Raw genomic sequence first — 16,592 nt, 5'->3', positions numbered from 1 at the left:
TCCATTCCATTGTTGGATACATTTACTCCCACATGCTAACACTCCTATTCACCTATACAGTGTTACTTTCACCGTAGAATGGGACAGAATGAAATCACTATATTAGACAAGTACATTTATATATTCAAGGAGTAGGACTTGTATTGGTGCTTGCTTAGACTAATACAAAAATACATGTACCTAAAACAACCATTGTAAGAAAAAATAAAAATAATTTAAGTAAAAAGTAAGATTATTGCTCATATATTAAATACCAACAACTCCTATCAAATAAACTGGTGACCACATTAACACAAAGGGTGGTTAGAAATAGATGTAAGGTTAATAACGATTAACTACTTGGGCAAAAAAAAAAAAGTTTTTATCAATGCCTGGTAAATCTCCCGCAAGAAAGACCCCAAAATATTTGACAAGGGGTAGCCTTGTCTTTGCAAGTATGTTGGATGCTTTGTGCGGTCTCTTTATACATTTAGTAGAGTACTGGTTTTGATATTTTACAGCTCTGTGTTAGTATGACTGCTGGGATGTACTTTTTTTGCAATATTAATAAAGCATATAAAGTTGAATTTCAGAAAACATTAATTTACCTGTTTCATTGCTACAGTATATTTTATCTCCCATTATTTCAGCTGGTAAATATTTTCATATTTGTAAAGTTCACCTATAGATAAGAGCACATTAATAAAATACAGAGTAGCTGAAGCAAAAAACTAAACTGCAGAAGGGGGAGTCATTCCTTCAGTTTATATCCCAAAGAGAAAGGCTTTTCATCTGTCTAGGTGACAATTTTACAATGCATTTAAATAGGAAATTTAGTTTGCCAGCTTCTAGGATTCTGTAACTCTCATTCATTGTCACTTGCAATGCTAGGAGTCAGTTGCAAGAACTCACAGGGCAACTTAAGGGGAAATTTATCAGACTCATTGCTCTTCCCTTGTCATTCGAATGACAAAACTGGGGAACTCTACAACCTTAAAGATAAATTTCATAAAAAACACAGTCACTTATTTTCAAGGTTTAATTTGCTTTGTAAAATTGCAATTCTTGATTTAAAAAAGAAAGAATATGTCTTGCTGCAAAAAAACATATTTATATTGTAGGAGTATAAAGATTAAAAAAGATCAAACTATACTAAAAGCTTTTCACACTTAACACTTTAAACTTTTTCAGAAATGAATAATTTGTGTAAAAAAAATGCATGTTTTTGCACATGCAAAAAAATACAAAAAAGAAGATAAAATAATACAGAGGCTTATGAAAAGAAACACAAACGAACAAATAGGAGACAGAAGTAAAAAGTAAGCTAACTGGAAAGAATCACAGTCTGAATACTCACTAGAGGCCATGATATATTAGATGACTTTTCCTGCAATTTTGAGTCATAGCCTTCATTTACATAATCTAAGAGAGTTGGAGGCAGTCAACGGCATGCTTCTGTGAATATCAGTCAGTTAATGTGGCATACCCAGAGTCTCATTCCAAGTAGTCTGCGACTCAGAATTTGATTTTTTCCTTAGCCATAGGGGTGGGCTGTGTGTGCATGAGAGCAGTCAATCATTGAACGCTCATCTGGAAGTGCAAAGATCTAATGCAGCGACGAGGAATAACGAACATGAGTGTTTTGGACCTGACAAACAGAAGAGAAGCTCATCTTCTAAGGACTTTTATTTCATGTACCATGACAGTATAGAAAAAGAAAAAAAAGGGCAAAGATTGTGGCTGAACTTACTGTACATGCTAACCCTTTGTACTGCACTAGCTCTGTCAGGAAGCATTCTATTGGAAAGTCAGCATGCAGTCATTATATTTGACATGCCTAACAATTTTTTGTTGTATAAATTGACATAGTCCGTTGACGAGATCAGCAACAGCAGTCAGCAAGTCTGACATTGTCATCGAAATTGAACCAAATGTATTCTGTAAAGTATGCACCAAAACTACAATACTAACCAGAAACTGTTATCAAAAACAAAGGTAGTAATACTTCTAACTTGGTATTCTGGTCCCTAAATAAAACTACAGAAATATTAGTTTGCATTTTTGTTTTAGAAATTGGTCTAACACTAAGATAATCAAAACATGCACACCACCATATTTTACCAGTTTAATAAAATTACCTAATATGTCACATGAGTTTCATGATGTGTGGCAAGCAATGGGCCTAGCTTAAAATAATATGGCCAGAGATGCAAAAGATAAACATAAAATGCTGGCAACAAAATTTTAGGAAGAAGCAAAATAGCATTGGCAAAAATAACAAAAAAAAAGATTCTGCACATTTGAATAACACCATTCATCATAGTCATACTCTCACTGGCTATCTTTGCCTTCATGTTACTCAGTACAACATATTAATGGTAGTTCTTATGGAGAGGATTAAGAGCAAAATAGTGCTCTAATATAATTGTCCAGTCATGTGATATGTAATAAGGCAACTTGAGCTTCATTTCTCAGAAATACTCTTAAAGAGGAGCTATAGCTAAGTACAGTCTTACACTTAGGTCATGTCAGGTCAGGTTGGGGAGCATGCACTGGTACAGAGTGTTGCTGCACCCACCACATGACAAAACAACTCGGGATCCTGGTTGGCAATCCCCAGGCAGACACGCAATCCAGTCCGATCTATCTGCTGTAGCCAGGTGTTACATGGGCATCCCCTTGGCCTCATTCAGCCACTCAGGTCCTCAACAATGAGGATCCTGTGAGCTGGATCACCCTTGAGGAATCACGGCACATGGCCATAGTGCTGTAACTCACGCTCCCTCATAATACAGGTAATGTGTCTTATTCGGGACTCTGTGAGCAACTGCTCATTCGACACAAAATCAAACCAGCAGTACCCAAGGATTCTCCGAGCAGGCACAGTACCTAAGGAGTCCAGTCTTTATCTCACGTCACTGGATAGCGTTCATGTCTCGCAACCATATAGCAGGACAGAAAGCACCAGGACTCTGAAGAGTTAGACCTTCGTTCTTTTGCAGTTGCGAGACATTGTACATGTCTTGTACATGTATTCATATAGAAAATAAAAATAATGACATATTTATATCTTTTCATAACAGTTACAGTATATTGACAATTCTGCTTAACTGAACAATCATAAAAATAATTGGTGTTGTTTATCATACTGGCTATGTTTTCCCATATGCCTGGTTTATAATTAGGGTTTTGCAATATATTTTATGTATGTATTTTCTTTTTAGAGTTTTTCTTTATCCTAGTTTTGACTAACGATTAACTAACTACTCTGTATGACTGTTTTCACAACATACAGTCATATGAAAATGTTTGGGAACCCCTCTCAGCCTGCGTAATAATTTATTCTACTTTCAACAAAAAAGATAACGGTGGTATGTCTTTCATTTCCTAGGAACATCTGAGAACTGGGGTGTTTTCCGAACAATGATTTTTAGTGAAGCAGTATTTAGTTGTAATTAAATCAAATGTGAAAAACTGGCTGTGCAAAAGTTTGGTACCCTTGTAATTTTGCTGATTTGAATGCATGTAGCTGCTCAATACTGAATACTTGCAACACCAAATTGGTTGGATTAGCTCGTTAAGCCTCGAACTTCATAGACAGGTGTGTGCAATCATGAGAAATGGTATTTAAGGTGGTCAATTGCAAGTTGTGCTTCCTTTTGACTCTTCTATGAAGAGTGACAGCATGGGTTCCTCAAAGCAACTCTCAAAAGATCTAAAAACAAAGATTGTTCAGTATCATGGTTTAGGGGAAGGCTACAAAAAGCTCTCTCAGAGGTTTAAACTGTCGGTTTTAACTGTAAGGAATGTAATCAGGAAATGGAAGGCCACAGGCACAGTTGCTGTAAGAAAAATACAGGAGCGGTACATGTGTAGGATTGTGAGAATGGTTACAGACAACCCACAGATCACCTCCAAAGACCTGCAAGAACATCTTTGCTGCAGATGGTGTATCTGTACATCGCTCTACAATTCAGCGCAATTTGTACAAAGAACATCTGTATGGCAGGGTGATGAGAAAGAAGCCCTTTCTGCACTCACGCCACAAACAGAGTCGCTTGTTGTATGCAAATGCTCATTTAGACAAGCCAGATTCATTTTGGAACAAAGTGCTTTGTACTGATGAGACAAAAATCGAGGAATTTGGTCATAACAAAAAGTGCTTTGCATGGCAGAAGAAGAACACCACATTCCAAGAAAAACACCTCCTACCTACTGTCAAATTTGGTGGAGATTCCATCATGCTGTGAGGCTAGTTCTGGGACTGGGGCCCTTGTTAAAGTCGAGGGTCGGATGAATTCAACCAACCCAATCTATATATATAATTCACTAAGCCGCCGACAAGTAGACACCCATGGAAAGCACGCAAGACAACCACGCCCACCAACTCTAAGACCATTGGATACGACGACAACTCGCTGAGCCACGCCCACCAACTCGGACGCGACGGCTCGGAAAACATGGCGTCATTTATGTTTGTCTGTGCTAGAGTTCACATGCACCTCTGAGCCCCGTTGACTGTTCATAGAGGCATGTTTCTCGCAAATGTGAATTGCTGTATGCAACGTCTAAAACAGTTTGCGAGGGGTATCCCATGGGATCCTTAAAACAATCCTTTAAAACTGAGGTTAAAACACAATGAAGGAAGCAGTCGTTAAAAACCAATAAGCCCTGTGCCTCTGTTTCATTAGCGACTCACCTGCTTCACCGATGCAGGCCCTGCAACAGTCGAGACGCTCTCTCAGCAGCTGACCTTCTCTGTGCCTGACTCCACTACTGTCAGTTGCCTGATTAAAAATGACCTTTTGAAGGGGAGCTATGGACCCGCTATACCACAGGAACACACTGCCTTCGAGCTTGCTTTCTCTCTCTCCTCACTCGCTCGCACACTGCACAGGGGAGAAACACCCCCAGCATGACTCCGCCCGGAAACCGTTTCAGCCACACTTCCACGCCCCTCGCTACGTTGTGAGTGCGATGATTATTTACTTAAAAATGGCCTTTTGAAGGGAAGCTGTGGACCCGCTATACCACAGGATCACCTGTGAAATTGCCTTCATATTGTTTTCCTTTTATTTATGATCCCGTCGAGCAGATCAGACACCCAGGCAATCAACACTGAATAATCAATAGCTGCAACTACTTTGCCCACCCCAACTCCTCACCTGAGTCGGTTTCGTCTGTGTTCAGCAGTGTTTCCCAAACTCGGCCCTGGTGAACCCCTGTGGCTGCAGGGTTTTGTTCCAACCAGATTCCTAATCATTAATGCCAGTGAAACTCATCCAGGATAAGTCGGTTTTTCAAACGCAGCCATGTAGCAGATTAGTCTAGCAGACTAGCTGGATATAATAATCCGAGATGAATGCACGCCCCCCGCGCCGAGTGAAAAGCCAATGTATATTGAGTCTATAAAACATGATCAGCAAGTCTTTGATAGGCTGCAACAAAATTATGAAAGTACGGGCACATTTGAAATACTACTGTTTCCATAAGGTATGTCATATATTAAAAGGAAGCTACTACTTTGAAAGCTCAGCCAATGATAAACAAAAATTCAAAGAATTAAGAGGGGTTGGCACCCTGCCCGGGATTGGTTCCTGCCTTGTGCCCTGTGTTGGCTGGGATTGGCTCCAGCAGACCCCCGTGACCCTGTGTTCGGATTCAGCGGGTTGGAAAATGGATGGATGGATTAAGAGGGGTTCCCAAATTTTTTCATATGGCTGTAAGGGAACACCACTGTAGAAATGATCTTTGATATGGACTTGCTGTGCTTATTGATAGATTTCTGCCTTAGTCTTATCAGTATAGTTTTGCCTCTGCACAGTTTGAAAGTTTGTGAATTGCCACAGGTCGATCACACTTATTTTTTAAAGTCCCGTGAATGTTTTAAACAAGGCTGTTTTGCCATGGCTATTCATATGTTCCGTATCTTTCTAATTTCACATTTTCTTATTTTTTAGCTGTATCCATTATACATCACTGATGTTTTCAGACCTGTTACTCTATTGAACAGTCCTTTTTAAATGCAGTCATTTTGAAAGCAAAATTGTATTGCAGTTGTGTTGCAATGTAGCGTTATCCCTAATTAATATTAATATAAATTTTTGAGTTTTTAAGATCCTATCCTGAGGTATTTACAACATTCAGACTGTAGATCTGTTGAATTATTTACACTGATGCAACAGACAACATGACTATCTTATATCTGTGCTTTGTTTGAGAAGTAAATATGGGCTTCACATCTAATCACATTCATAGGCTCTATGCATTAGATGCGGTGTATTTCAATCTATAATAATAAAAGGCAAAGCCCTCACTGACTGACTGACTGACTCACTGACTCACTCATCACTAATTCTCCAACTTCCCGTGTAGGTGGAAGGCTGAAATTTGGCAGGCTCATTCCTTACAGCTTACTTACAAAAGTTAGGCAGGTTTCATTTCGAAATTCAAAGCGTAATGGTCATAACTGGAACATATTTTTTGTCCATACACTGTAATGGAGGAGGCGGAGTCACGTATCGCGTCATCACGCCTCCTACGTAATCACGTGAACTAAAAACAAGGAAGAGATTTACAGCACGAGTCACACGCGGGAACGAAGGTAAATGACGTTAATTTTTGACTGTCTTTTAATACTGTGTAAGCATACATATTAACACATGTGCAATTAAACGTGTGCATTTACGGGGTGATTTCTCAGGCTTAAAAGCTCACCTTTTATCAAACGCGGGAACAAAGGTAACTGACGTTGTTCACTGTCTTTTAATACTGTGTAACCATACATATTAACACATGTGCAATTAAAGTGTGCATTTACGGGCTGATTTCTCAGGCTTAAAAGCTCACCTTTTACTAAAAAGGTAAATGCAAAACTATTTTCAATCAGTTTATTGAAACGCTCCCGTTAAGGATTGCAATAACATATTCGCGAGATAAAAGAACGAAGTAGGGGGAAATGGAGGAAGAGCTGCGAACAGCTAAGAGCAAAAAATTAATTAAACAATTGAGAACGGAGCGAGTTAAGCATACAAGCATGTTCATAAGGGAAAGAAAGCACGGTGTAAAACGTAAGTTTAAATTAAGTTTATAGAAATGCTCCCGCTGCGGATTGCAATAACATTTTCGCGAGATAAAAGTTTAATGAGAACACACGAGGTATAAACGAACCACACGCCGTGGCGCAACGTTAGGGGCAACAGTTTCAACCATTCTATGATCTGCTTCTCGCAACTGAAAGACGGCACATGGCGGATGTTAGCCGACTTGCTGACCGCAACGTTAGGGGCTTCAACTATGGCGCTGACGCCACATCTCAGTGCCAACACTTTGCAGACTGTACTTAAAAGACACGCCCTCCTCACTGGACAGTTAAAAACACCAATCAAACTAACGATGACATCAAGTATTACCCAATCAAAAGTAGGAAAGGAGGCATCTTCATAAAATGCGTGTGGGATGATTTGCATGAGACGCTGCTTTAAAAAAAAAATGATAAAAAAAATACGGGATAAATCCCGTCCAGTATTGTTTCAAAACGGGACGCGCAATTTCATTCTCAAACGCGGCACGATTCCGTATTTTAAAGGACGGGTGGCAACCCTACAGTGCCAGGTAACCACCCATACAATCAGATTGTGATTCAGACTAGGAATGCAATGAATGTAATTACCCCGATCTACATACAAGGCGAAAGTCTTGCAACATTCAAAGATGATGGTTTGGGATAATTAGTACTTATTAAGTACACCATGGAACATAAAAGAGCTTATGAAGCCTTGATCCGAAAAAAGCAAGATCTCAGAGATCGTAAAAAAAAAAAAAGGAGGTAATGTCGTTTTACTCGCTGTAGATTTTACTCAAACATTACCAGTTATTCCACGAGGGAGACCAGCAGATGAACTCAACGCATGTTTAAAATCCATGCTTCTCCCACGGTCGGTTATATGTCGCGTGTTCTCGGGTAGGTACACCAAAAAATGTATACATTTAAGCATGTAATGGGCAAAGAAAAAATTAGGTATACCCGAAGGCACTGCAGTAGTACTCAATGTAACTTTACTTCTTAAATGTTAATGTTTTACTGTTTAATAATTTATACGCTTCTTATATATTGTTCAAATTCTTTTATCAAAATACCAGTGACAGCGCAATGCACGATAACATGGAGTGAATACACCATACGCATCTGCCCACAGCCGCCCTGGTGTACGCAGATAGGAGTTGATTCTAAAATAAAATAAACATAAAAAGAGTAATACAATCATCACCCATAAAGCGGATAGCGGACGTGACGTATTATATGTGTACCACATTTAAAGTCAATAGGTGAAACGGTTTGCAAGCTACAGGTGATTTAACATCCTGGACAGACCAACGAAAAGCCACAGTAGCAAATTATAGAAGAAGATTTTACTGTTTAATAATTTATATTTATATGAAATGTGCTTCTTATATATTACTTCATATTCTCATATGATAATGATGTTAATGTTGTTTATATTGATTTCTATGTTATTGTAAGTGCATCTATGTGTGTATATGTATGTATGTATGTATGTATGTGTGTATATATATATATAAAAAATATATGTGTATATGTATATATAATATATCTCTATATGTGTGTATATGTGTGTGTATATGTGTATATGTATATATATATATGACAGCAACACTCATAACAATGACAACACAATTACATTGACAATCATGTTACGTTATTTTTAAAATGTTTCCTTTACTTTTTCATAACCTCTTTAACACACTACTTCTCCGCTGCAAAGCGCGGGTATTTTGCTAGTATATCAATATTTAGGGGGGAAAAAAACACTACAATAGAAAAACGAAATATCCCAAAATCTCAAAAACACTTTGACTTATTTGACTGAAATTAGATGACACATGCTTTTTGTTTGTTGATATTCGTCGGTAATAATGCTGTAGCGAGGGATATATTCTTAGACAATGTGTCTTTTTTTGGTTTGGTGCTGAAAAGTAATCATGTGGGGAAATGGGGCGTGAATTTCATGCAATTGAATGTCACAAGAAGAAGACTGCCACTGTATAAGCTGTAACTGTTATCATGCAGAGAAACTGGGCTGGTGGCATGTGAAGAAGGGCAGGTGCACAGCACAAGAAAAAGAGAGACAGTGGTGAGCTGCAAAGAAAATGAGTTGTGAAGTGGATGAAGGAGATGTGGTTAGTCAGTGGCCTCCTTGAGTACATCCACCTCAAAGTGTGGTATTAACCTTATCCAAAATCAATCCAGATTAGATTGTTATGCGCACTTGTATACATAAACTTCAAAAAAATGGGGTGGGCTGGGGGACATTAATGGTAAAATTACATAAAATATCATGGAGAACTGGGGTGCCCCTTCAAGGTCAGACAGTGATATGCCACTACACTCAGACACAAACAGACTCAGGGAAGTGCTGGTGCTGTGTACTGGCCTACTTCAACCCTGGGTACAACACAATCCAGGTGTGATGGCATGCCTTGGTCAGTTTAAACACTTGTGCAGCTCAGTAAACTGGTCCTCCACAGACAGAGCATAGAGAAGGTAGACATTGTACAGAGTATATTGTTTCTTTTCACCTATTCTTATCTGTAAAATGCTTAAAACATTCAATTCATTCCATGGGCCACATTAATGTGCAGCTTGTAAACATCAGGGGCCTCATGTGTAAACGGTGCGTACACACAAAAATGTTGTGTACGAACGTTTCCATGTTCAAATCGCGATGTATAAAACCTAAACTTGGCGTAAAGCCACACACATTTTCACGGTAACTCCTTCCCTGGCGTACACAAGTTCTCAGCTTGGTTTTGCAAACTGGCGGCACCCAGCGTCAAAGCAGTGCTACTGTTCCTGTGTGGTTACCCTTTCTTTCTTAGATCCACATCCTTGACACGGCTTTATCATATACACTGAAATTAACTGCATATTGTTTATTAGTTTAAGGCATCTGATTGTAATTAACCTGTAACAATATAATGGTCCAGGGAATAGCCAAAGTATTCCAAATACCATAGCTGCTTTAGCGTTGTTACTCTCACTGCATTTTCTTTTTCTTCTTTCAGCTGCTCCCAGGGTTGCCACAGCGCATCATCTTTTTCCATATTACTCTCACTGCACCACTCGGAATATTTATATCACTGTATCTGAGTGGGGAATCACAGATCTACAGCAGCTGATCGGAAAGAGAATTATCAGTATACAGCAACAAGCACACGCTGCCTCAGCCATGCTGTCCATTGAACTGCTCTCATACGGCAAATGCTTCAGAGCCTTTCCTTGCGGTTCAGAAACAGTTTCATCCCAAGAACTATAAACGCACTCAATCAGTCCATCAATTGCACCTTGTAGAACTGTTAGTACTTATAAGTACAATCACGTCACTGTAAACTTGCATTACAGTTATAATATTGCACACCCTGAGCCACTTTATAAAGCACGTATTTACATATGATGACGATATCATTTTTAAGATGAAATGCAGCAAAATATGTTTATTATATAATACAGATAAAACTTTAACGCCATTTAAATAATCTATATTGTTAATAATTAAACATATGAGGACACAGTGTTGCTGCGCTAGCAAGAATCTTGCGCTCCGTTCACAGATTGTTCCTGCCTCGTGCTGTATTCTCGTTGGGGCTGGTGCGACATTGGAAGGACAGATGGACAGAATAACTAAACATGTACTACGGAGATATTTCAATGTTTCTTAAAAGTTTTGAAGAATCAGCGTTCTAAGCTTACAGATGGCTTAACGTCTATTACAGAGCTGATTGTGTGGTGATTGGGTATTTGGATAAAGAAAAGTAAGGACAGGAATTGGGGGTAAGTATGTTTGAAAGAGACTACTACAATAAAGTATTTCATTGAAAGTCGCACATGGCACAGCAAGCATCTTGCGTGAGATATGAACAATCACTGTGCCACCGTGTTTTCATGTTTGATAACATGCTTTAACTCCTATCATCATGAAAATGATATCACGTATACATCTCAGTATTTTAATTACTCAGAGAGCTGTAATATTACGAAGCACATAGAAGATCAAATACAAAACAAAGCATTTAATGTGCTACTTTAGTTACGATGGGATTTGAGAAACTAGTAAATTAAACAATTTTAAGATGAAGTTTATGATGTTCTACTTTAATGACAAAATAAACTACATGATTAAAGTGGAAATTTAGAGATTAAAGTTGACATTTCGTGCCTTTTTCCCCACTGTGTGTATATATTTTTTTTCTTTGTACCCTAATAAGCTTTCATATGACTCTCAGAGGGTGGGCTACAACTCACCTTTTCACGGCGACTTTGATATGTGACAACTACTTTTTTATTTCGGGCACCGTGTGACTTTGTGAACTTGAGCTTTCGAGTTTCTCCAACACTCTGTCACTCGATCAACTTCCTTTTGTTGTTAATACCACTGTTTAAACCAACAAATAGTACGTTTTTCCTTGCCTCCACTTGATATTCGCTGAAATTCTTCTATTTTGCCCCGTGCCTTTGCCATTGTCTTTTCACAGAAGGCTGAGTTTAAGGGCTATTTATACTGATTTGCATATTCAAAGAGGCATAATTCTGGGAGGAGTTGGGGCGGGACAGCAGGCGTGTGCATGTGTGTTACTTTTCATGCTGACCGGGATTTATGTAGTGGAAGAACGGGGAAGTTGGCGAATGCACAGATTTATGCATCTGGATTTTTTTTTGTGCGTACTAACATTTCCACTTTTGTCCGTACGCCATGTTATAGTGTGAATTCTATGGATGGCATTATACATGAGGCCCAGTGCTGTATATAATAAAAAAACAACAAAAAAAATATTTACAGTAAAGTACTTAGTTACTAACTTCGTACTTCTGATACCTCCAATTAACCCTCAGCAATAATACAACTAGTTAAATTATAAAACTATGGGAAACTCAGTTCCACAATTATGGTCACCTAGCTTATTATCACATGGAAAATAAAGTAACTAACATAAACAGTATGCCTAACGTGATTAACTCTTTTGGTAATATTTACTGCACTTCCCACAATGAGCTTATAGTTGTGTGATGCTATTTTATATAAAGATATAATTACTTATGAAATATGTGTTGTCACACACATGCATGTAAAACAGTTTACAGGCTTGAACAGTTGTAAATGTTCACCGGACCAGAGGATGACATTGTCAGATAACACTTTCTCTCCTTCTACCTCTGCAGACCTACCGAAGGAAATCCTGCATGATCAACTCATCGGTTCTGGCTCTCCAGGACCCACACCTTCCTGTCACAACTCTGTATAACCACCATTTTGTTAATTGTTAATCAGTTTATTCTTGAGCTCCATCTGAAAAGACATCCATTCATCCATCATCCAACCAGCTATATCCTAATTATTGGGTCACAGGGGGTCTGCTGGAGCCAATCCCAGCCAACACAGGGTGCAAGGCAGGAAACAAACCCCGGGCAAGGCACCAGCCTACCACAGGGCACACACACACACACACCAAGCACACACTAGGGACAATTTAGGATCGCCAATGCACCTAACCTGCATGTCTTTGGACTGTGGGAGGAAACTGGAGCACCCGGAGGAAACCCATGCAGACACGGGGAGAACATGCAAACTCCACGCAGGGAGGACCCGGGAAGCGAACCCAGATCTTCTAACTGCGAGGCAGCAGCACTACCACTGTGCTGCCCTGAAAAGACAATTTATATTAATTTTTTCCTTGCTTGCTTTCAAGTGTACGGGGTGGCTACCCCAAACCTTTATCTTTGTGTTTGTGATTCTTTCACAGTGTCTGACAGACTATCATATTAAACCTAGGGTCAGAAATGCCAATTGAAAGTGTGTTTGCACATTTATTTATTTACTTACTTATCTACCTATTTATGTATTATTTATTTAAATAGCTTCAGTAAAAAGCCAAAGTTCCCCCTGGGGACAAATAAAGCTCTATCTATCTATTTAAGTTCGATAAATAAAACAGGGACTAATACAGTATATTTCTAACACATTGTTCTTGGTAAACTCTCTAATCCACCTGTCATTCCCCAATGCCTCTATCTTATGTCAGTGCCCTCAGAGATATTACTCTTGGGTCATTGGTTAAATAAATACCTCTTACAGCCACACTTGCATTTGCAAGAGCCCTCCAGTGTGAGTTCTCATTTAAATATATTAAATGTATTTAAATGTACTAACCTTTTAAGCCCCACCCATTATGAGCCACTCTTCTTCTCATTCTAGGCCTTGCAACCTTATGCCAGTTATACAATTATATGTTGTACAACTGTAGCAAAATAATAAACAACACTGTAAATTGTAGTCTATAGGAGGAACAACTGTTAAATTTTTCATTTATTCAGTTAAGGTTCTCCTTTCTTTTCAAATTTGTTGGGTTATAAATTGATCTGTTTGTATGGAATGATTACAATGAAAATTAATAAAATAAAAATATTAAAAAAAAAAAAGGTTCTCCTTTCTAAATAAAGTATTAGCTTGGGTTACTCCTTTGTGCATTTGCACATATTGCTTAAACTTATACACAGTGATGCTCATCTCATCTCTACAAGAGGTCTTGTATTGTAGAAAGTAAATATTAAGTGCTGTATATTTATTATGGAGTCAGTTTTCTTTGTGTTGTTTTGGGTTGGTGGTTTTAGATTTCATAAGTAGGGTTTCTTTTTAGTTATTTGTGCTATTTGTATGTATTTGCTTTGTTTCTTCTTTCCTTCTTCATATGTCAAAATTATTATACTGTACACACAGTATGTCAAAAATATTTGAGGGTATGTGTGAAGGAATTAATTATATTTGTCCATAATGTAATAATGTAAAAAATGGTATGCAGATATTCAGGCAGACATTTATTCACTGTCATTGGAACATATTTTTAAATGATTAAGAGGCATCTTAATATGATATTTTGGCTTGCCATACACACTCTCACTGAAGCTTTCACATAAAAAGTATAAAAAGAAACAAAAGTATAAAAACTACTAGAAAGTTCCACCACAGAAAATTCCAAAAATACCTGAAAATGTCTATATATATAATTTTCAAGAAAATAATGAACCCCAATATAGAAATTAAGATATTATAACACAGTATCAATTCATAGGAGAACATTTTTGAGCTGTATTTGCTTGCTAAAAACTTATTATATTATACTGGATTCAAAATCCCCTTAGACCTGAATTAATAAAGATTTTTCATTCAATGCCATGCTAAGTGACTGTGCCTTGAAATGTTGACATTTCTGAATTCTTAACAATGTTAAAAAGGAAAGACAGTTCACCTTTCCATGCCTAACCTTTTACTGAGATGTTCTTATACCAACCATGCCTAATAATCACTCAGTGTATACAGCTTGCTATTATAATAACCTAGTTACTTAGTGGGGTTGCAACAAATTCTGCTCATTCAGACACAGATATGATTATGTGCTTTATGAAACTGCAGCATTAGCAAACTTCTGAACTGGTATTCTTGTATTTAACATGTATAAGTTACTATTTCACTGATTTTGGTGCGAGAAACATTGATATTATGAAAGAAAAAAATACAAGAACTCTTAGGAAAAACATGCACAATAACTACTGTGATAAAATAGCATAAATATTTCTGATGTAAAAGCATCAAAGCTGAGTAAGAAACTGATTGGCTTGTACCAGGACAAGGACATAAAGCCACCATCACAAGAACACCATAAGCAGGAAAATACAAGGGCACAAAGAGAAGAAAGACTGATTCCTTACCTTGTCGTGGATCATACTGCCTCATCTGGACCTCCTCCACACATTCTGCTGGGAACCAGCCTGTTCGGCCTTTTACAGTTCCTTCCCAAAATCCACCTTCACCAATACTCAGCACTGTAAGGGAAATTAAATATATATATATTAATATTTATACTGTTTATATATATATATATTATATATATATATATATATATATACACTTTATATGAAGCACAATATTTCATCTTAGTATTGGTAATTCAAATTATGCTTGTGTTTAGGAGCAAAGGCACCATCCATTCAAATGAGATATACCATCAGTCTCTACCAAATCTATACATACTGTACAGAAAGAAAGCAAAGTTGACCGACTTGACTCACTTACTCACTCATCAACAAAATTACTATTTCCCATTTAGAAATTTGGCAGGATAATACATTTAGAGCTCTAGGTATCCACTACGAAAGGACATTTTAATATACCAATATTAAGGGGTAAACCATCCCTCCACCACACACGCTAGAATTGTTAATACATTTTAATTTTACTAATATTTGTTATTAATATGTTAACTTACATGCTTTCCACAGTACTTATATCATGCTCTATGCAAAAAAAAAGATGCAGCAAAAGTGACTGATGGGCAACATGAATAGTACCACCAACCACGAACGTGGAAGGATGACTGGACAGGAATAAACATATGTCATCACATTATGAAATGGAAAGAGAAAGTTTGGTGAAGCAAGGAAGAAACAACGGTCAATGATTAGTAAGCACTGTTTTTTGTTGTTGGCTACTGGCACTCTTGAATGTATTCTGGCTCTCGTCTCCATTCCGTTCTATCAACCTCCTTGTGTGAAGTATCGAGCACTATAAAGCACTCTTACTTGAATGACAACTGGGGTAGGGGTGTAGTTGGGTTGACCTATGGAGTTTTGGGAACTATGGGTGAATTACCAAATGGTGAAAGGCATGATAACAGACAAGCACCAGTTCAAAAATCGGGAGTGGTCTCCCCTAGACTTTCTTGTATACTCAGATATGGGGATGGATATTTGAGGAGTAAACCACAAGACAATGATTATATTTCTACACTATATACATTAAAGAACAATCATGAAAAAAAGGTAAATTAGAACTTCCGGTTACCAGAAATAGCCTAAAAGTTGATAGAAATCTACATTTTGCACCTAATATTTGGATGCAAAATTTGGTTGACCTAAGTGAACGTGTACTCAAGTTATCGTGTTTACATACACACACTAACACACATACACACAGACATAATTCCAAAAATGGTATTTTAATGGAGGTCTAAAATGTTGAGATTCATCAAAATCACGAAATGGAATTTTTGGAGGATTCCAATACTTTCCCTATACTTCATATACGAGAAAGTAAAAATGGAACATAGTGCAGGTTAGACTGAACTAGAGGTGGGCGGTATTACCAAAATTCTATATCACGGTATTTTTCTAAATTCTGCCAGTTTCACGGTATTAGACAGTATTTTTTTCCCCATGCATGAGTGGCTGTTAACCACATTTTCCACTGCAATTACTGCAGTAGACTGGCTAAGAATAACCTATTAGACTGTTATGAGAATTGTACATCGTACAAAAAGACATTTTAATGTGCACACAAGTATTAATCCAGGTTTGCATGGCCCCATAAAGTGAATACGTCTTAGAAAAGGAATAAATAGTAAATATTTTTTGTAAACCAACTACACTTTCTGTTAATGTTAACAATCTCTGTCCACTGACACGTTAAAGTGACTTTTTAAACAATTTTACCATCATTAAACTGCATAATATTTAAACTAATAAATAATAACAATAAAATACA

At 37.6% G+C, this 16,592-nt stretch overlaps 1 protein-coding gene across 14 annotated transcripts in view; it reads right to left on the bottom strand.

Annotated features, from left to right (window-relative positions):
- The window catches only part of shank3a (SH3 and multiple ankyrin repeat domains 3a), a 1,882,192-nt gene that overhangs the window by 450,901 nt on the left and 1,414,699 nt on the right, over window positions 1-16,592 (bottom strand). For all 14 annotated transcript variants that reach the window (XM_051931529.1, XM_051931540.1, XM_051931542.1 and 11 more), the window contains one exon: window positions 14,762-14,875. In XM_051931529.1, coding sequence (XP_051787489.1) covers window positions 14,762-14,875 — 114 coding nt within the window. The remainder of the gene's footprint in view (window positions 1-14,761; window positions 14,876-16,592) is intronic.

Source organism: Erpetoichthys calabaricus, chromosome 1 (genome assembly GCF_900747795.2).
Source record: "Erpetoichthys calabaricus chromosome 1, fErpCal1.3, whole genome shotgun sequence".
NCBI lineage: Eukaryota > Metazoa > Chordata > Cladistia > Polypteriformes > Polypteridae > Erpetoichthys > Erpetoichthys calabaricus.
Note: the sequence above shows the minus strand (reverse complement) of the source record. Positions and strands in the feature narration are given on the sequence as shown.